This window comes from Sesamum indicum, linkage group LG2 (genome assembly GCF_000512975.1).
Source record: "Sesamum indicum cultivar Zhongzhi No. 13 linkage group LG2, S_indicum_v1.0, whole genome shotgun sequence".
NCBI lineage: Eukaryota > Viridiplantae > Streptophyta > Magnoliopsida > Lamiales > Pedaliaceae > Sesamum > Sesamum indicum.
In genome coordinates, this window is record NC_026146.1 from 17,782,320 (window position 1) to 17,806,737 (window position 24,418).

The following is a 24,418-nucleotide window of genomic DNA, read 5'->3' on the forward strand; positions in this document are numbered from 1 at the left end:
AGTTTTAATACTTTTTTTTGTAAATAAATATTTTAAATTCACCATAAATTAGATGATATTAAATATGGTACTTTAATTTGTATTATCTAAAAATCAAGTTGAATCAACAATTTAGAATAATTAATCAATATATCATATTTTAGTTTTAAATGATATTAAGATGTGGTATTTTTGTTTATATTATCTAAAAACAAGCTTCAATAATTTAGTACAATTTGATATTTTTTTTGTAAATAAATATTGAATATAATGCATATGAAATTTTTTCGTTATAATTTCAATATTTACTACAACAAAATGCATGTATTTAAAAAATTATAATAAATTAGAATTATTAGTCAATATATCAATATTTTAATTTTAGATGATATTAAAATATATTTTTTTGGTTTATATTATCTAAATACAAATTGAATCAACAATTTAGTCCATTTTAATATCTACGGCAACAAAATACATTTATTATTAGTTATCTTAATTTTATATTTATTTGATGTATATAAGTAAATATATTAGTTATTTTTATATTTATTAAATAAATCAATCAGAAAATTAGAAATAGAAAAGAAAAGGTATGATTGAGTCAGTAAATATGTAATCTGAGAATTGAAGAACTCTTTCTCTCTCTAACTCTCTCTCTCGCGCGAAGTGAAAGAAAAAATTGCAGACTCCAACTTCACGTCCACGAATTCATCGGCAGAAGGCACACCTTCTCTCCGACTCCAAATTGACAGGTGATTTTTTTCTTTGTAAATTTCTTTTACAGTTTGTAGGAGAAAATTTCTGAGCATGTTTTGCTTTCAAGATGTTTGATGAAATGCCGGATTGAATTTTTGTTGACTTTGTTTGGTTGTGCTTGGACTTTGGCTGGATTTTTATATCACTGTTATTTTTGTATAGTTGGGGAATGACAACTGATGTATTGTTATATGTATTGGAGATGGAGTTTTCGATTTTTGTATATTGTGTAAATGCGTATTATTATTTCTTTTATGTATTGACTGTTGCGTCTCCACCCATCTCCTGCCTTGTATTTTCTGCTGTTGGGCAAACTGGATCAAGCATGCCAGTCCTCGGTCCTTTATCTTTTTATTTTTTCTTTATTTCCTCTTCCCAAATAGCGGATGATTCCATTCGGAAGCAATGCCCAAATACAAAGACGAGCCTCCTGCAGTTCGCGTTTATACAGTTTGCGATGAATCCAAGTGCGTAGCTTTCTTCTTTCTTGATCCTCGGTTTATTCCATCTGGAAGAGGGGCAAAGAGAAGAAATTTCAGTTTTGTAATTTGTGGTTTTTGCCGACAAGGAGAGATTCTATTTTGGAAATTTCTTTTTCTTTTCTCTGCAGATACCTGATTGTGAGGAACGTTCCGTCGTTGGGATGTGGAGATGAGCTCTTGAAGTTGTTCTCTACTTATGGCCAAGTGGAAGAGTAAGTTCTTGCAAATTTTCTTTGTATGCAAAAGCTATTTATACATAATTTTGAAGTGAGTTTTATAGACTCTTCAGGTGGTTCACTTTTAGTATATGTCCCTCGAAATCAAACAAAAAAATAACATCCTGTTGTATGTGTGGGAGAAAGAAAACCAAGTTTTCTTAATTTAGCAAATTTGGGTTGAAGTGGAAGTCTGTTGTCTGTGAGTACGAATAAAATCATAATGCTGTTGATATGTTTTTTCAGATGTAAGCCGATGGATGCTGAAGAATGTGAACCATATACTGATGTTTACTGGATCAAGTTTCATCTGGTCAGCAATGCCAGGTGATTATATCTGATCAATACTTTGCCTTTCTTGGATATTTTTATGCTTATTGAGCCTTTATCTGCTTAATGAATCAGGAAAACATTTATATCATCTCGTGTCTCTCTGAATGCAGTGTTTGGTTGTTTTCAGAAAGGACACTTCATCTTTGACTTGTTTATCTTCATAAATACACTCCTCATATGTTTACATGCATGGTCCTATATTTATGTGTCTAGCACGAGTGTGTAAGGGTTGTGAATTACGTACCTTGTAGAGTTATTTCTAGATCATGAAGGCTGAAAATTGAACCTGAGGTTGGTCATAGGTTTGCAAAAAGGAAGTTAGATGAGTCTGTTTTTCTAGGAAATCGACTACAAGTATCATATGCACCTGCATATGAGAGCCTTTCTGATACGAAGGAGAAGTTAGAAGGCAGGAGGAAGGAAATTCTTGCACGACTAAACCGTAAGTCCCAGTAATGTAAATTATAGAAATTACTATTTCTCATTTGCAGATTTTCCTATGATTTATGCCTTGTAATATGATTCAATTTTGGCTGCAATTTAATTAATTTCAGCTAGAAGGTCTAAAGGCCCTTCAGAGTCTGTGAGTGAGCCTTTAGTTTCTACTCCTTTGCTGAAGCATGCATTTACTCCGACACCTATTGTAGCTCAAAGGTACTTTTAGGCTCACCTGTGGATGAGTGTCCTGAGATACTTCATACTTCTTTACCCTGGGATAAGACCTCTCTGTTTGCAGTCAGATGAGCAAGTCACAAGCTGCTCCAGGTGGACATAAATCTTCCATGCTATCAGCTTCCTCTGATAAGGTTAGTGAATGAATGTTGTTTTGTTATCCAAACAAAGTGTTCTCGATTTGTATTCATGTTTGCCTCTTTCAGTATAGTGCTTCCTGCAGTTAATTTTTGTAACGGGCTTGATAATCTAAATATGTTCTTCACATTGTAAAGACACTGATAGAGCACCTCTCAGTTCCAGATATCCAGTTGCTTTCAAAGTGATGAACAAGAAAGATGTTGCAGGATACTGCAGCTTCTTGCCCAAAATGGGATTTCATCTAATATTAATATGCTATAACAATAATAACCATCATGATCTCAAACCTTGCGAGCCTCACGCCCATCTTTTGCATCAAGGTCTTTGGACGAAACTGCAATGGTCTTGTCTTTGGAAAGATGATTCCATACCGCATTTTAGCAACTTGCAGTGTTTGTCTTGTGTAAATTTTTATTCTAAGGGAAGACTATGGAAACGTATGGAGCAAAAATTTGGTCCCAGCTCTATCTGTTATTAAGGGACTGAAACAAGAGGGGAAATATACAAGTGAAGAATGAAAGTAAGAAAGGAAGAATAAAAAGGAAAATTTCCTTCAGATGTTTGGTTGCATGCTTTGAAGACTATCCCCCAATTAGGAGATTTAAGTTCATGTGTATGATATCAATTAAAATATATAGTTGATTCCATACACTGAATATACCATCTCTCATTAAACACATCGTTGTTTCCTATCAATTGACAAATCCTTCCTCTTTGAATGATATCAGGAATATTTTCCAGTGGAATCTATGAATCGAACTGTTCAATTGGTGCGAGACAAACTAAATAAGGTGAATGCTCAAGTGTGATGTACCTTTTGTCTTCAGTATTCTAACCCTTTTTTCAGCTTTGCATTCATTTCCACATTTTGTTTCAGATACAATCAAGCACTAACCACACAGAAGCAGGTTCTTCCAAGAGGGCTCGTGTCGACAATAGAAGAAGAATCTAATATGTTAAAAATGGAATACAAGTAAGCTCTGGGTAATGTTAAGCTGAAACTTGTACAGAGAACTTGACCGTGCTGGTGCATCGCAGGCATTAATGGTTTTAGCTGTTAGTTGGACTCAATTTTCTGTTGCATGTTGCATTGATATATAAATATATTATATATGCATGGCAACTGCTCACCTACTGCTACTGCAGATACAATCAAAAGAGTAGAATGTTTGTGTGTTTTTCTGCAGGTCCAATTCATTGCCGACTGAGTATGATATTATGTTGATTTGGTTGACTCCTATCCCTTCCCCTTTAGTTTCATGGGTTGGAGGAGTTGTTAAATTCCATTTGGCGGACAGAAACCTTCATTGATATACAAAATCATATCATTCTTCTTTGCAGAACTTGATAAGGATGAATTGAAGAAGGCAGCATCATCGTTGTCAGTGTCTCCAAATCCTTCATTTCCTCTGTTACAATCTTGCATTGCTTGCTGGAGATCAGTTTTCAGAACGTCAAAGACTGATTCATTCTGGACTTTGCTTCATGCTTCCGAGATACACCTCTTGTGTTATTGAATTTATCAGGTGTGTTAGGTTTTGTTCCAAAACTATTTTGTTTCTAACCTTTCATAGTCACACACTTACAGATTTTGTACAAAATTTATATTATTTTAACTCCTAATGTTGCCGGTGCCTCGATCGCAGTAAAGTTTGTCGGAAAATTATTATTGTACAAACTATAATTTAGTTTACTTGTGAGCTTTGTAAATCTGACGTATGTATAATATAATACAACGACAACAAATATAATTATCATTATATTTGCATTATCTCTATATTATCAAATATGTTAAAAATTAAAAATAATTACATTCTCCAGTTTTGATGTAATTTTTTAATACAATCAAATTTGGTGAATTTTAATTAATAGAGGAATTTATTTATTAGATAGAAATAAATTTTAAGGGTGTTGGATGTAATTTTTCAAATTACATAAATATATATGTAATTATATCAAATCTTATGAGATGAGAATATGTTTATCTTAAAAAATTATAGTGATATTCCTTATCACTAATAATTATATTACGATGAAGGGAGAATTATTGTCGCTAAATAATAGAAACGAATATTGCCAAGAAAAATATAGAGAAACCAAATTATCATAAAGAAACAAAACTGAACAGAAGTGGAAAAATCAAGCAACACGGCGTCGTTGCCGGGCACCACAATGTCGTAAAGAGTCGAAAAAATCTCTGTAAATTATCAGCTTCAGCTCCCCGCTCACCTTCATCAACAGAATAAACCAGAAAACTGGGAGAGAGACGGAGAGAGAACTCATTCTCATATTCATATACACTCATATACGTACGGAAATAGAAGAAAGTGCGTTCCATGGCGATTCTTGCAACATTACCAGGTCCAAACCTCTTCTCTACATTTCCCAATACACCGCCTCCCTCCAACAATCCCACTCCCTCTCCTCCTCCTAAACCCCCCATCCCCATCCCCAAATACCCACCTCCTTTCAAATCCCGAAGACACCCTAAACCACCGCCCTCCAATTCACCAAGCAGCCCCGCCTTCAAAACCCACCACCGCAACTCAAAATACTACAAGCCCATCAAACCCGGGCAGAAAATTCCCGTCCCCGACGGCGAAAACCGGGCTGTCGTTGTTGGAGATTCTGGTATTTCCTATCTTTTACCGGGGGCTCCATTTGAATTTATGTACAGTTATTCAGAAACACCTAAGGCTCAGCCTTTAGCCATGCGAGAGCCCGCTTTCCTGCCCTTTGCACCGCCTACTATGCCACGGCCATGGACAGGGAAAGCCCCTATGAAAAAGAGTAAAAGAAAGATTAAGCTTTTTGAGCCTCTGGGTAGTGATGGAATCGATGAAGATGAAAATGTGGGCCAAAAAAGGTACGAAATGTTGAGGGATTATGAGTTGGGAAAGGTTAGTGTGAGGCCGCGGGAGGAGGTGTTAGGGGAGCCCCTAACGAGATGGGAGATTAAGGAGATGCTAAAACCGTATTTGTCTAGTAATAGACAGGTGAATTTAGGTGGGTTTTTCTATCTTTAGTTCCTTTCTTTGGAATAATTGGAGGATTTTTAATTTGTTTGGTGGGACGAGTTTGTGTATTGTTGTTATGATGCATAGCTTTAAGTTTTAAAGTCCACTGGTGATGTTTTGATGTGTTTTATATATTGTGGTACTTTGACAATGTTTCTTGCTCTCCAATTTTTTAGTTTCTTAAGTATTATCTTGCACATTTTTTCCGTCACCTTGTACCAATACATTGATGACTAGTTAAAATGCAATATTGTGTTGGTTTGAATGATGGTTTGAAGTTATATCGAGAATTTAGTGTTGTAAAATTATGAAGGTTTTACATTAATTAGGATATTGGATTCTGTAGGTAGAGATGGACTAACACATAACATGTTGGAGTTGATACATACACATTGGAGGAGACAACCAGTTTGTAAAGTTCGGTGTTTGGGTGTTCCAACCGTTGATATGGACAATCTATGCCGGTGCCTTGAGGTCCTCAGTTTGGAATTACATTAAAGTATTTTCACGTACTGTCAATTTCTTATCAATATCTATTTTCTGCTGATCACAACTTTATATATCGTTTACTTTGCTCATTCTCAAGTGCTACAAAATTTACTTCTTTGCTTTTAATTAACTGTTTCCTTTTCTACAGGAAAAATCTGGTGGAAAGATTATCCATAGGGTAGGTGGAGTGGTCTATATATTCCGTGGTAGAAACTATGATCACCGTAGGCGTCCTCAGTTGCCCATAATGCTTTGGAAACCAGCTGCACCAGTTTATCCCAAGCTTATACAAGATGCTCCAGAGGGGTTGACAAAAGAAGAAGCAGATGAATTGCGAATTAAAGGGAAGAACCTGTTGCCAATATGTAAATTAGGTAAAATTGCAATGTGATGCTTTTTATCCTGGCTTGATGATTTTCTTTGTATTGTCTTTTTTTGAGCGTGGAACAAGTTCAAGCTTCATGCTAAGGATTTGATTTTTCTAATTTGTACAATGTAGCAGCTCAGGGTGAACATGTTCATATTAATCAATGCTTCTACTGTTTGAGAATACACTGGCACTGGGAACTTTTTCTCTTCTTTACTGTTTTAGGAACTTGGTGGATGTCTGTGAGTCTGTGACCATCATCAGTTCTGTTACTTGTTGACGCTCAAGACACTTTCTTCTGCTATAGAAATGCTTGTCTCTAATCTCCTTTAGTAACTCCAAGATTGTTAGACAAGTTTTGTGCTTTACTTATCATTTACCTAAGAGTTATTAAGTTATATAGGCATGGATGATATAAACTCTTTAGTTTGTCTTTTCAATAATTTATTTTTTATAACTGATTTGCTTCGCTTTTACAATAGCAAAAAATGGAGTTTATATTTCCCTGGTGAGGGACGTGAGGACTGCTTTTGAAGGATCTAAGCTGGTGAAGATAGATTGCAGAGGAATGCATGCTAGTGATTACAAGAAGTTAGGAGCTAAGCTGAAGGTTTGTATCTAATTCTCACTGACCAAGGTTGCTGCATACAGTGTCTTTGCTTCATTTTTGTTTCCCCATAAGAAAGATAGGAGGAAAAAACAAGAAAAGAAGAAAACTCTCCGGAGAACAAAAGACATAACTTCATTAAGTTATTTCCCTTTCTTCCACAACAGGAATTGGTACCATGTGTTTTGTTATCTTTCGATGATGAACAAATATTAATGTGGAGGGGAAAAGACTGGAAATCTATGTACGACGATGAGATGCCTAAGATAAACCTTTCTTCTGGTGATGGCTCCAGGGTTACCAATATTTCAGGTACCCAAGCACCTAATTAGATTGTAAAATTTTGCTGTGCATGCTCTCTTTTCTCTGCTATTGCATACTATTTATTCTGTGGTTCAGAGATTAACAGTGTCCCTTTTCGCAAATCAGATACTAAATCAGTGTGTTCAAGCCCTAAAATGATGTCCCTATGGCAGCGAGCAATTGAATCAGGAAAGGCATCAGTTCTGGATGAGATTGATCTTAGTCCTGATGAACTTTTGTCAAAGATAGAAGAATTTGAAAGCACTTCTCAGGCAATGGAACACTCTTATCCCGCCATAATCTACTCAAACAGAGAGGGTCCTGTGACCTTAAATGCAAAACATAAGAACAGTTTGGAGGCCAATGGTTACAGTGAAGATGATTCCGATGATGTTGACTACAATGATACACTCAACAATGACTCCTTTGAAGTGGTAGAATCTTTAGTCCCCCTAGGATCCCTGCCCGTTGATCTGATAGCTAAAGAGCTCAGCAACACTGAGCAATGAGCATGAAGTTTAGAAAAAATAATGTTGTACTTCTTACTATTGAGCTGCAAATGAAAAAATGTGCTTATTCATGGCCTGTTAAAGCAGCTCTTGTTGTAAAGAAAGCATTACAAAATGGAGAAGTGAAGAATTACTCAAGAGGAATGGTGTATTTTGTTGGTCTTTGTGGAGTCAGGTTCTTTTTCAGTATAAAAAGTATAGGATTATTTTTCTTTTGGATGGATTAGCCCTGCTTGTAGGCACTTATACTCCATGGAAATTGTGTAATACTACATAGTCCACTGCCTGACAATAAAGTGTTGATCAGTCCAGAAGAGCATATTAATTGAGTTCATAATCTTGGCTTGTGACAGAGAATCACTGAGTAATAATAATGGTACTAGACTGAAGAAGAAGTGAAAACTTCTTATCCCTTTTTCTTGTTTGGCAAACACCGCCTATGTCTAGGCCGGGGTTTAGCAGAGACCTGTACCTGTTTATGAAAAAGCTCATCAAGGTTTAAACAATGTATTGAAGAAGAAGAATCTTATTTATTCATAATTGATGATAGGTTTATGTACAAGGGATGCAACGTCTATTCACATATATACATCTCCAATTGAAGAGATAGCAGACCTAATCCTTCACAAGTGACAAAAGTTTGATCTATAAGCTCAATGAAGTGCTACTTTGTTGATGAGATGGTGCATCTCGAAGCCGCTTCTCCTTGGAAAGTAACTCCGCTAACCTATTGAATAATCAAGAAACAAACAAGAATTCACTCAACTTTGATCCCCAATTTTATGAATTACAAACCCTTTAAAACCTAGTTTGATTAGCACACACCTGATTAGTGCTTCCTCATTAGTTCCTTGGTTGGAGGGCTCATAAATTCCAGTCTCCCAATTTACTCTTGAAACTGGTTTTTTCAGCAACTTTTCACCAGCTTTCACAAGATCCTCTAAGTTCTCCTTGGTTGCAACATCCACAGAAGACATTGCTCCAGTTAATGTGTCATCCTGTATGATGTGTACAGAAACTTAGGTAGACAAAATGAACTTTGATAGCCTCGGAAACACAACAAAATAAAGTAGAATCTCTCCTCTGTCTGTGTACTATTGCAAAAAGATTTAACCTGTATCCGAAGGTAATTATTCTGAGAGTGAAGAGCTTGGAAGAAAGTAGTAGTGTGAAAATCGACCATGTCACTGCTGGCTCTGTTGAATACATCAAACAGAGGAGTCGAACCGCCGTTTAACAGCCATCCCAAAACACCCCATTTGGCTGCACCTTCTGCATCATATTTCTCTTCGGCTTTTGCTGAACCTGTTCCCAGGGATAGAACAAGAAATCGACCATCCTCTTTGGGTTTCAGAGGAAATATTTCAGAGCTTCCCCGAGTAATCTCCTTCGTTACTTGGTTTATTGCAACTAAAGTCTGAAATTGAGATAACCAACATAGAATCTTGATTAGTCCAATGTGGCCATGCATGGAATCTTGTTAGTTAAATTGAAAGGTCAGGTTCGTGTAACACAAAATGCAATATACATACCGGATTATTTGCAGCGACTCCACCATCAATGAGATTGAATTCTCTTATACGTCCTTCTGAGTCTTTGTTTTCAAAGTAATGAGCAGGGAGATAGGTTGGAGCAGCAGATGTTCCTATGCATATATCTGAGAGTGAAGCATCTAAGCTTGGCTCATTCTTCACCTATATTTCACAAGAACTACTTGTTAATGCAGATCAAAATACATGTTAATCACTTAATCCAGATAGCTATAAGGCGACAGACAAATACCTCGTAGCTGGAGAAGATAACGGGCTGGAGACTCTTGATATCAAAAGTTGGAATCACAACATCAGTCAATGTCTCGTGCAGTTTCACATCACCAAGTTTTTCCTTGATTAGAGAATGCAGATAAATTCCATCATACTTTGGCCCTGAAAAGGACTTGATCACTTTTGCAGCATGGCCAAGTGCATGGCTGTTGAACAATGAAAGGAAAATCTTCATGAAAATACTGTTCTTATTTACTATTACAACTGCTAACTACTACACAAACTAGCAGACCTCGATTACCTCTGCTGTGGGAAGATTTTGGGGCATTCATCAAGGTAGAAGGCCTTGATATCCTTCGCAGCAAACATCGGACGGTTGTCCTCGTTCGGAGCAGTGAGCATTGCAGTCACAAGCCCACCAGTGCTAGTCCCGGCAATAACATCAAAGTAATCTGCTAATCTTGCTTCTTCACTATCCAACATCTGAGTAAAGATCAACTTAGTTGATCAGTTAAGACAAGAAAAACCTATTCATAGTATAACGAAATACTAATATGTACCTCAATTCTTTGATAGGAAAAAACAAAACATAAAACAGTACACATACCTGAAGTCGTGATTCAAGAAAAGCGAGGATAACCCCTGGGATTATTCCCCTGATACCACCTCCATCAATAGATAGAATTCTGATCAATTTCCCAGAAACGCATTCTTGAATTTGAAAGAGCTGTGACGTATATTCCATTGTCCAAATAACAGCCTGAAGTGTGTGCTATGTAGGTGTAATGAAGAGTAAAATTCCAGCAACATGGGATGTCTTCTTATACAAATATTGCTTACCTTTTCATATGGGAAGTTTCCATATATAGTTAATTGCTTGTGGTTGTGGATAATAATTGGATTGCTCACAGACACTGAGTTGGATTGTAAGGAAAAGTTGCCTAGTTTAAATTAAATATTTTATCCAGGAAAAATATAACAGTTAAATTAGAATCATAACGGGATTTTCTTCTCTCTCTAAACATGTCAATTTGGAAATTTAGGAGTCAAGAATTGAAGTTGGACGTACATGTCTTGTCTTATCCACTTGTTAAGAGATAATATTTTTCCAAATTATTCACTAATTTAGCACCATATTTCAAATAAAGATTATGTTATATATTTTCAGATTATGCAATTTTTTTAGGATTTTACTAATCATGAATATGTACAAAAAATCGTGTTCGAGTGCTCCGAGCTATTTTTTGTCAAGACACATCATTTTATTTAAATATTATTCTATCTTTCCGTTATGATTTTACATAGGATTAACTTAAATAGTTTTAGTTGGAAATCTCCATAAATTTAAGAATGTATTCGTTTTCTATAGTCCCAAGCATTCATGAATTGGACTACCCCGAAGGTCATTACAAACTCTTGAGTTGAATCAATCCCATAAAAAAAAATTGAAATAAATTAATCCTTTTTTAGGAAAAAAATGAGAAAAAATAACTAATTAGTAGGTTTTATATTTACGGATTTGCTATGTATGTAATAAAATCTAGCCATAAAATTAGTTAATATAAATGGATTCTTTTTGGTGTTTATTATGGCGTCAAATCAATTTTTGTGTGTAAGAGAATGATTGAGATGAAGGGAGGGGTAAAATTAAAAGGGAATTCACATGGACTTGCCGCCGAAATAATCATCAATATGATAAAATAAAGACGTAGCAGTGTACTATTGAAAGTAATAAACATTGAGGGTGAGGTCAGTAGTTAAGTACAGGCAATAATATATCAAAATCGAAGTGGCAGCGTTTAGATTGAGCAGGCCCTACTGAACTTAATGTCAGGGATTGGACGTGTAAATTCATGGTCACTCCTCACTATCCTCCTCTGCCGCCTCCTCCAGAAAACTCTCCCTCTCTCTCTCGCGTACTGGTCCCTGTATGTAGGGAACACAACTCAGAATCAAGAAAGAGGAATTGGGCATATTCTTCTCTCTATCTATTTGGTTCCTTCTGGGATTCTCTCTTCCTGTTGTTAGCATAACAGTGGGAATACAAATCCCACGATGGTCTCATGATACATTGATTCCAAGAAAATCCAGGTATAATAATACTCCACATACATTTTATGTCCTAATATATTACTGGAATTTACGGATAAGCCTACTACATACAAAGTGTGTGTTGGTTCTGTCTGTACCCGGTGCTTCTTTTTCGTGGAATATGTAAAGGTTGTCAGGAATCTCTGTTTACTTTTCTAAGCCCTTTTACTTTGATACGGAAACGGGCTGGAGAAGGGGAAAGTACCTAGTTGCATTTGACTCTCTCAAAGTGTGAACATTACGATGTTTATTTTCTTAAAGATTCTGATAGTGCTTTTTAGTTTGATTTTGTTAGTTTGTCACTGACACTATCCATTTATGTATAAAACAGTACCATGTGAAAGTTCGCTTCTTGATTTTAACTTGTTAGTTTGTTCAACTATTCCTAGTTCTTGATTCTTGTCCCCGGCTTCATTTGTGTTGATCAAATTACTTTTAATGTTTTGAAGAGTAGGAAATAACAATGAGATTCTTAACAGGACTGTTTAACAGTACTTGGTGGCCTGTGATGACAGCCGACACGACGGCCCCAAGTTATTGGTTGAACTGGAGGTTCTTACTCTGTGCAATATGGATCTTAGTGGCAATGGTGCTTTCAGTACTTGTAATCTGGAGATATGAAGGCCATAACAAGTCAAGAAACCGACTAAGCGGGGATCAACAGGAGGCGGCTAGGGGCTTATATAAGGGTGAAGCTTGGCGAACGTGCTCACAATCCATCCATCCCATTTGGCTGCTTGCTTACCGGATTGTTGCTTTTGGTGCCTTACTGGCATTGATTCTTGCTGATACCATTGTCCATAGTGTTGGCATATTTTATTTTTACACTCAGTAAGGCCTTTGCATTATGTTTCTTCTCTTCTTTGCCTGGAATTTGCTAGCTGTTGAATCCCAATTCTAGTTTTTGAGCATTTACGGATGTTTTTAACTAGTTTAAAATCTATTGCATTGTTGCCCTGGAGCTGACATTTCCTTATAGTACATCTTTGGCTAGAAACATAGAGAAAAGAACTGATGCTATGATATGTCTCCTGTCTTTTCATTTCTTTGTTGCTTCCGTACTTTTGGTCTCTAAATATGTGGTACTCTGATATTTTGTTGTAGTAAACTCTGCTAACTCTTTCAGTTGCTGAACAGGTGGACCTTTACCTTGGTCACAGTTTATTTTGGGGTAATTTTCTTCCTTCAATTTGTCCATTTTATTGCCGGATAAGTAACAAAAGACCCTTGTATCTATGTTATTTATTTGGACTTTGTAAATTATTGTCTTATTTTATGTTATATTAAGGTCAGAATCAGATACTTATTCTTTCAGTTTTATTATGTAGCTGGCTTCTTCACTCTCCACCCATGGACATCTGCTTCACCGACATGAATTGGATTCCGAAAAGGATAACCGTGTTGGGAGGGATGCGGAACAAGGCTCATATGTAGCACCCACACATGGAGAGAATTCAGATACGCCCAGCACGAACAGAAGCTTGAATCCCCGTGATGACCCTAATCACAGAACAGCATCTGTTTGGGAAAATGCGTTGCAGATAATGTTCCAGGTGAACATCATTGTTATCTTTCTTTTTCCTCATAAATCATATTTATCGAACGTATCCTTATGTTATATAACAGAGGAATATCCCTCGACCCAAGAGATTAGCAGACATCTCGGATTGACTTAAAAGAAACTGCACGTGGTTCAGTTTCATATTCTTGTTCTATTCTCTGATCCTTATGTTATTTATCCTTCCTTTTTACCTTGTATTTAGATGTGTGCTGGAGCTGTTGTACTCACTGATGCTGTGTTTTGGCTCGTGATATACCCATTTCTTACTGGCAAAGATTATCGATTGAGTTTTGTAAGTATAAAGCTCTTGTCCCTATTTGCATGATATCTGCGTTGTTGAGGTAATAATACATATCCTCAAGAAAACATTCGTTTTCTTTGACTACTAATGGATCAAAAAACGGAGGTGAAATCTGAAGTTACAACATTTCCCTTCATTTACTTTTACCTGACACTGCATTCTTTGTGTGCAGCTGGTTGTTTGCATGCATTCTGTCAATGCTGTTTTCCTACTTGGTGAAACGATTTTAAACAGCCTGGTACTCCTTCATAGCTAATTTTGTTCCAGCGACTTATATCTGATTGCCCATGAGTAACTAAGTTTTCAATTCCCTCCAGCGGTTTCCTTTCTTTCGAATTGCATATTTCGTTCTATGGACAAGCGTGTTCGTTGTTTTCCAGTGGATCATCCATGCTTGTGTTTCAATGAGGTATGTCTTGCCTTCTCGTTTGTCGCCTCTAGTTTTTCGTTCCCTGAGAGAATCCTCTTCCTGCAACAGGTGGCCTTATCCTTTTCTAGACTTGTCATCTCCATATGCTCCCATATGGTAAGAATAGCATCCTTGCTTTCAAGTTTGATACTGGCATATGGCAGAATGCATCCAGGATATGTTCTAATACTACTTATCAATGTTTTGCTGCCTAAACAAATTCTGCAGGTACTTATCTGTGGGGCTGCTACATTTTCCATGTTTTGCTATCTTTACTCTTATTTTTAAGATAAAACAATTTTGTGTATCGAGATAACTTCTCGATTACATGGGACCTCCAAAGCGGCGGCAGGCAATCTCTACCCTTCGACGAGTGACATCCCATATGCGTCATGAGTATTGTTTGATAAAACAAAATGCACAGTTGACATATTAATCGTATGCGGTTTTGGTTTGATTTTTGGTGGTGGAAACTCTGTTCAAAACTAATACTATATTCAAACACTGCCGAAGGCAAAATTACCATCTTACTGGTTAATTTTAGCGATCATTTCATAAAGGCTGATCCAATATCAGATAATTTGTGAAAGTTCCATCAAATAGGACGGCAATGGCCTTTATCAGTAAGTCGTCTCCGTCCAATGAAACAAACCTTAGTAACTATCACTCCAGCATGTCCACCATGCGCTGCCAGGTTCCGATTAATTCAGTTAACTAAGCTTTAGTGAAACAAAGAGAGGAATTGCAAGTCTTAGACAAGATGACAAATGGATAAGGGCCCTAGAAAGATAAAAATGTCCACCAAGAGGCAGTAAAGGACTGTTCTCAAACCAATCAAATATCATAAGATCCAACTTCTCTATTAAAATGACTCATCTCACGAAAAGCGAAGGGGACAATCCAAAGAAACAAAGAATAGCCACCCAGGATTGCAATAGCCACACGTATTCCGGATCTGGGATTTGATGATCAAGTGATTCAAGTTTAACGTACATCAGAATAGTGCCTCGAGAACTTCATGTTCCTAGATCCTACCTTTTGCACATTTCATTACTCTCACAAGATCGGCAGTGGGGGTAATTTGGAAACTGGCTGCAGATTACAGAAAACCACAACTCTGGTTCCGTATGGCATATATCAAGCTAAGCCTTTACATATTCCCTAATAAACTGCTCTAACTGAGAGGTGTCACCGGTCAAACCAGATGCTTCTGCAACCATAACTTTGTTATAGCACTGATGAAATGCAAAGGCTTCCCCAGGTACTCCGAGTGTATATTCGTTAGTAATATCTGCCGAAGACAATGCTGTTCTTGATGCACGAAGTTTTTCACTGAGCAAAAGAGAAGCAAATAACAAACTTTGTTTCAGATGAAGAATTTTAAAGACCGTAAGAGGAAAACTACAGCATGCAGTTGCAGGAGTTCAACATCTATTTGAACAATAAACATTTAAGAAACCTGGTCAAACCTAGTGTGATTTTTCATGTTTCTTTTCTCCAACACTACCAGCAACAGACCCAGAGATGAAGAAATTGGAACTCTTCATCTTACCCCAAAATTATTATATAAATACACCAGGTTTATATATAGTCTACAGCAATTTGGATGATTCAATATGTGCTTATTTTGCAAGTTGGCGAGTCCTCCACCTATTTATCACTTTGTTTAGTTAAGATAATAATTTAGTTACTAATATTGCTGGCCATGCCACGACAGTCCTTTCTGACCGAGACATGTTGACCACAACTGATTCAATCAAAGTAATGGGTGTCAAAACCGGCAATCCAAACAAGTATCCAGTCTGAGAATTTAACATTAAAGCCTGATGAACATAATCATCTTACATTTCCTTCTCCAGCTGTTTTCGGATGAAATCCTTTGTATGTGCAGTGACTTTATCTACCTTGTTGCACAAAAGCAGCAAAGGAATCTTTTTCTTGACAACACTTGCCTTTGTCAAAATATCATACAGGTACCTATGGAGAAAAATGAAAATAACATGAGAAGTCAGAGTCACTTTTTTCACACGTGTGCATGTGCAGGTCTATGCCTAAAATCAAAATGATACATACTCTGAGGCAGCACGAACATTTGGTAAGAATTCCACAGCATCCACCACAAAAACTATGCCAGCTGCTTGCGGCAAGAACTCATCTAGTTTGGGTCGAAGACGAGAATGCCCAGGAACATCAACAATATGAACAGGCTTTATTTTTCCCTTCTGCTGCAACCAAAACAAGGTTTAGGTAAGCAAATCTTTTACTACTTTATCAGCAATAGCAAATAGTTAATTTGCGAAATTGTGTATGACTATATAACATTGTCCAGTGTCTCTGAATCTGTGGAAGAATAAAGTCCTTTTCTGCTGAAAACTGATATTACATCAAGGGACACACTACATAAGCATGCACATGTGTGTATTTCCAGAAAATAAAGTATCACCTTAGTTGTCTCGGAGTGTAGTACAAATGTTCCTTCATTTGGTTCCATTGATGTCACAGTACCAAGATGGGAGGAGCCATCTCGAAGCTGGCATAGGCACCAAGATGTATTAAATAGTTAAAGACAATAAAACTCGGGGAAAGACTTTGTCTAAATTATCCAAGTTTCTCATTCTATACTTCTTCTCTGGCTTCTTACCTGGTAAAACAGAACAGTTTTGCCACTTCCACTTAGTCCAGTTAGGACAATTGTATTAGATGATTTACGCTTGAAAAGACGAACTGCATTTAAAAATGTTCATATAAATTAGGACTAATCCAAACACACATACAATCACAGATATGACCCAGAACATCAAGCCAAATTTTATGAGCCTATATATAGCATAACGTGTCTGCCACAATTTAATCTGCATGTTCACCTCTCTTTGAGGATTTTCACCACAGAGTATAGAGTTGTTTTTCCTGCAAATTTCCTCCGTCCTTTTTTATAACAAAACCCTAACCCACGCTGAGACTTGAATCCGGATAAGGAAATTTATCTCAGAGTTATGCAACTAGGTTAGTCAGGGCAAAGATTAAACAAAACAATCTATTTGGGATAAGACTCGAGATCCATGGCAAAGACCTGTTTGAGCTTAGATAATTAAGCACAATAAATCAAAATCAATACTTTGTTTATTTGATTAAATTTGAAAGCCAGCTAGAACTCCATTTTATTAGTTAAAAAAATCATAAATTGTACATAAAACATCAAACTAATTGAGCTCATCTTGCAAATGGCTTGTTTAAAGCTTGTCCAACTCAACCATTTAGCAATAAAACCAAACTGATGCAAGTTCAAGCTCCAACGGAAAATCCAAACTGAGCTTGAACAACATTTGGTCAGATTTCACTTAACATGTTTACTGTTTACATCCTACTGCTGCTTAATTGGTATGACACTCGTGTATGTTGTGGCATAGCAATTGCAACACAAAAATGTAACTCTGGGACCAAGTAAAATTTTAGACTATGGTTGCGCAGTACACGGCTACTGTTACATAAAACCGGATAAATTCAGGATGAAACTGGGGGAAACTAATTACTGAAGTTTGAGATCCAAAAAGAAAGGGACTAACAAAATTTAGAAGAATAAAGACAATTAATTGCGTTTAGGATCAAAATGAGGTACATTTCTCTAGCTACATTGCTTCATTAAGCTTTCAAAAAAATGCATGAATAGAAAGTACAAGATTGCAAATTTTTAGCACAAGGCAGCCAATTCTATGGCTAAAGACCCAAGAAAATCTTTCCGCTTAATCCTCGTTAACACTGCAACTCAGCAAATCTCACAGAACTCAAAATTTCCACTGGACTGGGAGCAAAATTAAGATCTCGTAGGAACTTACTGATTAAGAAGAGAAATATAGTGGATATAACTACTCCAATTGCGGCGTAGAGCTGCATTGGCGGGATTTTCTGGACAAATTCTTGGGTCTCATTCAATAACTGTTGCAACTGGATCCTCAGTTTCTCCATCTTCTCCTCATCCATGGCTTCTACTTAAACTCAGCAGTCTAAAACTGCAATAACTCAGCAAACAAAGTAGAATGCAAGCGGGAAAATCCCAATCCAAATACTCTCGAGATTTTACCCGGACGTTATCTGCCACCGGAGAAGTGTAAAAAAAAGTGTAAAATTGGAGTTCCCCAGGCCCAAAAAAAGGAACCCTAATATGCATACACCTGTATTCCGACTGAGGAGATGGACGTATCCCGGGTTATCAGATCCAATTTGGACCGACCCGTCAACCCGGAAAAATATATACGGGTTCTGTGGTTTGTTTTCTTCCTCCCTTTCTTTTTCTTTTAAATTATTTTTCTCTTTGTCTGGGATTCTGGTGAATCTTACAACGTTTTTTTGTCCTTTTTACCCTTTAGGAATTGTCATTTTTACATTAAAATTCATATTGCCACCCGATTCTTATTATTAATATCATTTTAATACATGAGTAATAATAAATAACTCAACTAGTATTTTAGTTTTATCTTCAAAAATTACAAATAACTTAATCAGTATCCCAATTCACTATTAATATCCAATTTATGTTTTTTATTTTTATTTTTTATTATTTTTATGTCATAATCATTTTACTCCAAAATAATAAATATAATATATATACTAAATAAACAATAAATAATTTAATCAATATATTTTTTCTTGAACCATGTGACTTTCAATTTTCCACATTGAGTATTATATTTGATAATAACATTTTATTAATTTAAATTTTCTACTCATTTTATTTATCAATATTCATAAGATAACTCATATTCTAGTAATTAATTATATTAAAAATAAAACTCAAAGTGATTGCAACTAATGAAATTAAGTTCAATTCATTTAAATAAAAACAAAATATATCGATAAAAATTTATATGTTTTTTTATTTTATATTTTTAATATATAAGGATAAAATGACCATTACATAAAAATATAATAGAAAAAACAAAAAAAATGAATTGGATTTCAAAATGTTATTAATAGAGAAACTTAGTTTGATACTGATTAAGTCGGTTGCAATTATTCGTACACCAAAGTGATATTAATTAAGTTATTTATAATTATTCAGATATCAAAATAATGTCAATGATAAATTCGGCCACTAAAATAAATGTTATTCTTTATATATATTATTTTTTTTCCAACTTGGTCCAAGTCATAAAACGATGTTCACAAATGACGGCTGAACAAATGCATTAACAAACTGATTTTGGGAACTGTTTTAAGTGTGAATTTGTTGAAGTCAAAGAGAGAGGCACTGCAGTTCAGCCCGCATTAGTATACTACTACTGTTCACTTCAATTTCCTCTGCTTTAGAGTCAACTTTATTGCTTACAACCGCAATTTAGGTCGCTAAGCATTAACAATACATAAAATTCCAATTACATATGAATGTGTAAGATTATTAAATTAATGACTGAAAATATTCAACAAATCTTCTATTGTAATACTTTTATGTGTATATATATATACAAAAAAGATAATTTTGCAATTCATCTCTTAGACTGTTTAATTACTTTGCATATCTTATAATAATTGTAGCAAGACCTTCCACAGTATAATTATGAATTTCTATCATATACTTTTTTATAATTTATCCAATTTAAGCATCGCATAATTATAATTATGGACGTATCAGTATAATTCTCACAATAGTTTATTTGTAAATTGTGTTTTACTCTTTGAGCTAACAATCAAATATATTTACGGTTAAAGACTTTATATCAAAATTTCGACACAATGAGTAATAATAACAACTAACGTGCGATGGACCATTTGCCGGAAAAAGATAATGAAAATGGTTGAGGTTTCCAAACTAAGTGTACAAGCGAAGTCCCACTTTTTGGACTTGGCATTACAATTTTTACCAGTTGGTAGGATGGGGGTCCACCTGAATTGGGTAGGTGTATTGTGCATCGTGTCCATATACAATTTGTCTACCCAACTTCCCGCTAAAACACAACCCAACTCCATTATTCTATTCTTGTTGCATCCCACGTACCTTAGACTCCCTAACTATAAATTCAGGTGGAATCAGCCAGTGCTGTTAAGTTGCAGCCATCTCTCTCTCTCTCTCTCTTACTGAACATACTGAAATTCTTGCACTTCTTGGGGGTTTCGTCGAAACAGTAAAGATCTTGTCTTTCTATGTGTTTGTATGAGTTTTATATGTTGTTGTGTAGTAAGTGAATGATGTGCTATGTTGAGTTTGATGCTGTGATTGGATTATGTCGATCTTGAATTCATTTGGATTTGTGGGTTCTTGATTCTGATCTGGAAATGGGGATCTGGGCTCATATTATTGTGTTTGTTTTGGATGGGAAAATCAGGTTGAGGTGAAATGGCAAGGAAGAAGATCAGAGAGTATGATTCCAAGAGATTGTTGAAAGAGCACTTCAAGAGGATTTCTGGGTCTGAGTTGGAGATCAAATCTGCCCAAGTGAGTTCAATCTCTCATATTCAAATCTTTCAAGAATTTCATTAGTTTTATGGCAATTGATTACCCATTCTGCATGTTTTTCAGAATTTTAAGGTTGTGAGAAAGTTCTTACTGTTGTTAGACAACAAAAGAACAGATGAAAGACTGGTTAATGCAATGAGGAAAAACATTTTTTTTTTTTCGTTTTCGATTTTGCAGTGGTTGTTTAACTAACTTTCTTGTTGTTTTAGTGCTCAAAGTGGGTGGGTGTCAGATAGCTCTTTTTTCATATCTGAGCTATCACTCAACTAACATGTTGGATTTGCCAGATTACAATTCATGCTATTGATACGTTAATCGTTTCATGACATTCCTTGGTTCCATTTTAACACATTCTCTTGTTATGAAATCACTCAACCAGCGAGTCAAATGAGTTGCATTTAAGTATTATAGAACACTACAAGTACTCCCTCAAACTTTTTGATGTTCTATTGTACTAACCTATGTGTAAAACAACAGTGTACGTTGTAAGTGGCTGCAGGTTGTGCGAATTTCAAACTTGTGTCAACTTGCAGCTTGTTGAAGATGTTATCATGATTCCAAAATAAGGTTACGGTTTACAGTCGAATAATGTAATATTTCCTTGTGATGGTTTAGGTCACCGAGTCTACTAATCTCAACGAACTAGTAGATAAGGAACCCTGGCTCTCATCAACAAAGCTGGTCGTCAAACCAGATATGTTATTTGGGAAGCGGGGGAAAAGTGGTCTTGTCGCTTTGAACCTTGATTTGGCTGGAGTTGCTGCTTTTGTGAAGGATCGGCTTGGCAAAGAGGTGCTTGCTGGCTGTATTCTTCAATATTATTACCTTGTTAATTAGTACGACATATGTGATTATGTACAAACAATGAGTTTGCTTCAGTTTTATTCTCTTCTAACATATTTCTTGCAAAAACAGGTGGAGATGGGAGGATGCAGAGGGCCAATTACGACGTTCATTGTCGAACCATTCGTTCCACATAAAGAAGAATTCTACCTGAACATTGTCTCTGATAGGCTTGGTTGTAGTATCAGTTTCTCAGAGTGCGGAGGAATTGAGATTGAAGAAAACTGGGACAAGGTACTCAGAATGTTTCTCTTAGTCAATTTGCCATGTATTTAGCTTCAAAGGTTTTATTCAAGATTAACTAAAACTGTGTCATGTTTTTAACTCTGTCCAGGTGAAGACAATCTTTATTCCAACAGGTGAATCTTTCACATCAGAGCTTTGTGCTCCACTTCTTGCAACCCTTCCCTTGGAGGTATTTCCATCAATTGTTTTCTTGTTGTCCAGTATTTTTGGAGTGCAATAGTTTTGAGTGGAATATTCATATTCTGCATTTATGTGATACAGATTAAGGGTGTTATTGAGGAGTTCATCAAAGCAGTCTATGCTTTGTTTTTAGGTATGTTTAAGATAGTGGTCAGAAAAGTTTCACTTAGTTAACGTACTCTTGGCTTTGGCAATGACGCAAGATTCTTTCCTTTGACTTAGATTTGGACTTCACTTTCCTTGAGATGAATCCTTTCACCTTGGTCGATGGAAAGCCTTATCCCTTGGATATGAGGGGCGAGCTTGACGACACTGCCGCATTTAAGAACTTCAAAAAGTATTCTGATTTTTCTTTCGTTGATTTTCTTCTTTTCTTGAGTAGATTTTAGCAATATACCTTCGATTTATGTAAGTGTATTAAATGGCTCACTGTGACTTGTTTGCAGATGGGGGAATATCGAATTCCCAATGCCATTTGGAAGGGTAATGAGTCCCACAGAAAGCTTTATTCACGGACTTGATGAAAAGGTATGAATCAACACATCTATCCTCTGTCTGAAGCTGTGCCTACTCATTATTAAAATTTCTAGCAGAGAACCTTTTCTTAGTTCTCCCAGGTTTTTGTTGTACTGATAAAGTTCAGAAACTAGCAGATATGTGAAAAATAGCCGTGCTATCTTTGTTATGTTCATATCATGATATCTTAAACTAAAACTTTACATGGGCTATGACACTAAAACTAATCCTACTGAGTTTGTGAAATTTCCTTGTCCTTGAATCTTTAATGTATAAAGCTTACTAAGTTTTTTAACAAGTCAAAAAAGCATGCTCTCTCTGTTTAGACTTGACGTCAAAGTTTATTTATCTTTCTTACGTTTGCCTTTCAGACAAGTGCATCTCTGAAGTTCACGGTCTTGAACCCCAAAGGGCGAATTTGGACTATGGTTGCTGGAGGAGGTGCAAGTGTCATCTATGCCGATACTGTGCGTGACTCATCTTTTAGCCTTTTGTCTGACTTAGAATTCCATTAGTTTCTTAATATAATCAGTTGCTCAATATTTTCCTCACATAACGTTCTACACTCTTGTGCAGGTTGGAGATCTTGGGTACGCTTCTGAGCTCGGGAACTATGCAGAATACAGTGGCGCTCCCAACGAAGAGGAGGTCTTGCAGTATGCCAGAGTTGTGATTGATGTAAGAACTTTCCATCTCGCGTAGAACGAACTCTGCGTCTGCTTCTCTTACCATCTTACAGATAGACTGATGAAAATTGTATGTAGTGTGCAACTGCAGAGCCCGATGGCCGTAAGAGAGCCCTCGTAATAGGGGGAGGTATAGCTAACTTCACTGATGTGGCTGCTACATTTAGTGGCATCATTCGAGCTCTCAAAGAGAAGGTACCGACCCAAACCTCAGTGGCTATTACAAATACAATCTTCATTACAAGAATTGAGGTTTAATTAATTTGTCTGCTCACATAACAGGAGGCCAAACTCAAGGCAGCCAGAATGCATTTGTATGTCAGAAGAGGAGGGCCAAATTACCAAAAGGGTCTTGCAAGAATGCGAACTCTTGCAGAAGAAATCGGCATCCCAATTGAGGTATAATTGTCAATTTGCATCATAAAAATGTGGGGACATGAAAATCTCTCTTCCGAAATCTATTCCTACTGAAGTAAACGTCGTATGTTGGCTTCTTTCTGGTATAGGTTTATGGACCTGAGGCAACCATGACTGGGATCTGCAAACAGGCTATTGAGTGCATCAGTGCAGCTGCTTGAAACTGCCAAATGCTGATTTTATTACCTCTTTCGTTCCATTTGATTTCCACTATATGTATTTAGTCTCATGTTGTCCCAACATGTTGAAGGATTTTGTATTGTATTTTACCAGTCGAAGTCGATCAATCAACAGAAATAACTACTTCATGTGTTAGTTTTGCATTTGACATTAGTAAAACAAGCTCATAAGTTGACACCATTGACTTGAATATATAACTGATCATCAGCTTTGCTGGCTCATCCAACGGCTTAAATGGACACTTCTATGTAACTCTGCAGCTTACCATCTCTGGCTTTAGTTTTGAATTCCAAGAGCCTGTAATAAGCTTTTTCAAAATATTTTGAGAAATTATAAGCTCTTGAAAATTGTCGGACAATTTTTTTTTCTAATAACAAAGTTAAGTTCATCCAATTTTTTTTAAACATCTTATAAGCTTTTTAATGTTAACATTCAACAAACAAAAATAAACTTATAATTTCATTAGTAATTTACTTTTACCCTTCTTATAGTTGGCGTTTTTTCTCGAAAGAAAAATTATCTGTATATACAATATTGTAATTACAAACTTTTCGATCTTATTGTATCTAAATATTTTAACAACTGATTTTTATTTATAATATTTATTAGGATAAATTACAGTTATCTCTCATGAATTGATATAATTGCGAATACATTCTCGTTGTTTGAAAAATTATAAATATTCCACCAAATGAAAAATAATATAGCCCCTAGACGGTGAATTGAAAATTATTACTTTACCATTAATTAGAAATATTTTTTTTTTTAGAAAAAAAAGTTTGGAAAAATTTAAAAGTAATATGAGGGTTGGTCAAGTAAATAATTCGTAAAGCACATTAGTCCATAAAAATATCCCAAAAAGATATTTTATATACCATGATAAGAATTTATATTCCTAACAATA

The 24,418-nt window shown here is 35.9% G+C and overlaps 6 protein-coding genes across 14 annotated transcripts; 4 read left to right on the plus strand and 2 right to left on the minus strand.

Annotated features, from left to right (window-relative positions):
• On the plus strand, positions 526-4,204 carry LOC105156617 (RNA-binding protein 48). 6 transcript variants are annotated; one of them, XM_011072798.2, is made up of 10 exons: positions 529-734; positions 1,122-1,205; positions 1,349-1,432; positions 1,682-1,762; positions 2,071-2,210; positions 2,323-2,422; positions 2,505-2,574; positions 3,310-3,372; positions 3,459-3,565; positions 3,923-4,204. In XM_011072798.2, exons 2-9 carry the CDS (start codon positions 1,144-1,146, stop codon positions 3,531-3,533), a joined length of 675 nt encoding a protein of 224 aa, XP_011071100.1. In that variant the 5' UTR covers positions 529-734; positions 1,122-1,143; the 3' UTR covers positions 3,534-3,565; positions 3,923-4,204. The 6 variants fall into 6 exon arrangements, with proteins under 6 accessions (XP_011071102.1, XP_020547508.1, XP_011071100.1 ...); XM_011072796.2 differs by having other exon boundaries at positions 531-734; positions 3,459-3,554; XM_011072800.2 differs by lacking the exon at positions 1,122-1,205 and having other exon boundaries at positions 526-734; positions 2,109-2,210; positions 3,459-3,554.
• LOC105156619 (CRS2-associated factor 2, chloroplastic) lies at positions 4,723-8,035 on the plus strand. The gene is made up of 6 exons (XM_011072803.2): positions 4,723-5,587; positions 5,945-6,072; positions 6,236-6,461; positions 6,937-7,064; positions 7,229-7,373; positions 7,491-8,035. Exons 1-6 carry the CDS (start codon positions 4,918-4,920, stop codon positions 7,871-7,873), a joined length of 1,680 nt encoding a protein of 559 aa, XP_011071105.1. The 5' UTR covers positions 4,723-4,917; the 3' UTR covers positions 7,874-8,035.
• Positions 8,429-10,403, minus strand: LOC105156618 (patatin-like protein 2). The gene is made up of 7 exons (XM_011072801.2): positions 10,244-10,403; positions 9,938-10,119; positions 9,656-9,842; positions 9,406-9,567; positions 8,988-9,290; positions 8,699-8,871; positions 8,429-8,600 (listed from the first exon to the last, which is right to left on the minus strand). Exons 1-7 carry the CDS (start codon positions 10,379-10,381, stop codon positions 8,519-8,521), a joined length of 1,227 nt encoding a protein of 408 aa, XP_011071103.1. The 5' UTR covers positions 10,382-10,403; the 3' UTR covers positions 8,429-8,518.
• LOC105156620 lies at positions 11,300-14,528 on the plus strand. 2 transcript variants are annotated; one of them, XM_011072804.2, is made up of 9 exons: positions 11,300-11,727; positions 12,207-12,558; positions 12,865-12,898; positions 13,056-13,280; positions 13,491-13,580; positions 13,762-13,827; positions 13,907-13,998; positions 14,068-14,115; positions 14,227-14,528. In XM_011072804.2, exons 2-9 carry the CDS (start codon positions 12,236-12,238, stop codon positions 14,312-14,314), a joined length of 966 nt encoding a protein of 321 aa, XP_011071106.1. In that variant the 5' UTR covers positions 11,300-11,727; positions 12,207-12,235; the 3' UTR covers positions 14,315-14,528. The 2 variants fall into 2 exon arrangements, with proteins under 2 accessions (XP_011071106.1, XP_020547769.1); XM_020692110.1 differs by lacking the exon at positions 11,300-11,727 and adding an exon at positions 11,887-11,956.
• On the minus strand, positions 14,750-18,225 carry LOC105156621 (signal recognition particle receptor subunit beta). Of its 2 annotated transcripts, none has more exons than XM_011072806.2 (6): positions 17,832-18,225; positions 16,640-16,722; positions 16,442-16,528; positions 16,072-16,220; positions 15,844-15,975; positions 14,750-15,330 (listed from the first exon to the last, which is right to left on the minus strand). In XM_011072806.2, the coding sequence occupies exons 1-6, from the start codon at positions 17,974-17,976 to the stop codon at positions 15,141-15,143; spliced, it is 786 nt and encodes a 261-aa protein (XP_011071108.1). In that variant the 5' UTR covers positions 17,977-18,225; the 3' UTR covers positions 14,750-15,140. The 2 variants fall into 2 exon arrangements, with proteins under 2 accessions (XP_011071108.1, XP_011071107.1); XM_011072805.2 differs by having other exon boundaries at positions 16,072-16,223; positions 17,832-18,222.
• LOC105156623 (ATP-citrate synthase alpha chain protein 1) lies at positions 19,962-23,718 on the plus strand. 2 transcript variants are annotated; one of them, XM_011072807.2, is made up of 13 exons: positions 19,962-20,114; positions 20,316-20,425; positions 21,062-21,238; positions 21,362-21,523; positions 21,624-21,704; positions 21,797-21,848; positions 21,938-22,052; positions 22,162-22,243; positions 22,603-22,698; positions 22,808-22,909; positions 22,996-23,112; positions 23,200-23,316; positions 23,424-23,718. In XM_011072807.2, exons 2-13 carry the CDS (start codon positions 20,327-20,329, stop codon positions 23,493-23,495), a joined length of 1,272 nt encoding a protein of 423 aa, XP_011071109.1. In that variant the 5' UTR covers positions 19,962-20,114; positions 20,316-20,326; the 3' UTR covers positions 23,496-23,718. The 2 variants fall into 2 exon arrangements, with proteins under 2 accessions (XP_011071109.1, XP_020554105.1); XM_020698446.1 differs by lacking the exon at positions 21,062-21,238.

Coding starts and splice junctions, on each gene's coding strand:
- LOC105156620 (XM_011072804.2), top strand. CDS start 12,236: ATGACAGCCGACACGACGGCCCCAAGTTATTGGTTGAACTGGAGGTTC. Junction 12,899..13,055: donor TGGTCACAGTTTATTTTGGG/GTAATTTTCTTC, acceptor TTTATTATGTAG/CTGGCTTCTTCACTCTCCAC. Junction 13,999..14,067: donor CATGCTTGTGTTTCAATGAG/GTATGTCTTGCC, acceptor TTCCTGCAACAG/GTGGCCTTATCCTTTTCTAG.
- LOC105156621 (XM_011072805.2), bottom strand. CDS start 17,976: ATGGATGAGGAGAAGATGGAGAAACTGAGGATCCAGTTGCAACAGTTA. Junction 16,224..16,441: donor TACACTCCGAGACAACTAAG/GTGATACTTTAT, acceptor TTTTGGTTGCAG/CAGAAGGGAAAAATAAAGCC. Junction 15,331..15,843: donor AAACAGCTGGAGAAGGAAAT/GTAAGATGATTA, acceptor TCTTTTGCTCAG/TGAAAAACTTCGTGCATCAA.
- LOC105156623 (XM_011072807.2), top strand. CDS start 20,327: ATGGCAAGGAAGAAGATCAGAGAGTATGATTCCAAGAGATTGTTGAAA. Junction 21,849..21,937: donor AGTCTATGCTTTGTTTTTAG/GTATGTTTAAGA, acceptor CCTTTGACTTAG/ATTTGGACTTCACTTTCCTT. Junction 22,244..22,602: donor TTCACGGACTTGATGAAAAG/GTATGAATCAAC, acceptor TTTGCCTTTCAG/ACAAGTGCATCTCTGAAGTT.
- LOC105156619 (XM_011072803.2), top strand. CDS start 4,918: ATGGCGATTCTTGCAACATTACCAGGTCCAAACCTCTTCTCTACATTT. Junction 5,588..5,944: donor TAATAGACAGGTGAATTTAG/GTGGGTTTTTCT, acceptor TGGATTCTGTAG/GTAGAGATGGACTAACACAT. Junction 7,065..7,228: donor AGTTAGGAGCTAAGCTGAAG/GTTTGTATCTAA, acceptor CTTCCACAACAG/GAATTGGTACCATGTGTTTT.
- LOC105156617 (XM_020691848.1), top strand. CDS start 1,144: ATGCCCAAATACAAAGACGAGCCTCCTGCAGTTCGCGTTTATACAGTT. Junction 1,433..1,681: donor ACTTATGGCCAAGTGGAAGA/GTAAGTTCTTGC, acceptor ATGTTTTTTCAG/ATGTAAGCCGATGGATGCTG. Junction 2,211..2,322: donor AATTCTTGCACGACTAAACC/GTAAGTCCCAGT, acceptor AATTAATTTCAG/CTAGAAGGTCTAAAGGCCCT.
- LOC105156618 (XM_011072801.2), bottom strand. CDS start 10,381: ATGGAATATACGTCACAGCTCTTTCAAATTCAAGAATGCGTTTCTGGG. Junction 10,120..10,243: donor TTCTTGAATCACGACTTCAG/GTATGTGTACTG, acceptor ATCTTTACTCAG/ATGTTGGATAGTGAAGAAGC. Junction 8,872..8,987: donor ATAATTACCTTCGGATACAG/GTTAAATCTTTT, acceptor CACATCATACAG/GATGACACATTAACTGGAGC.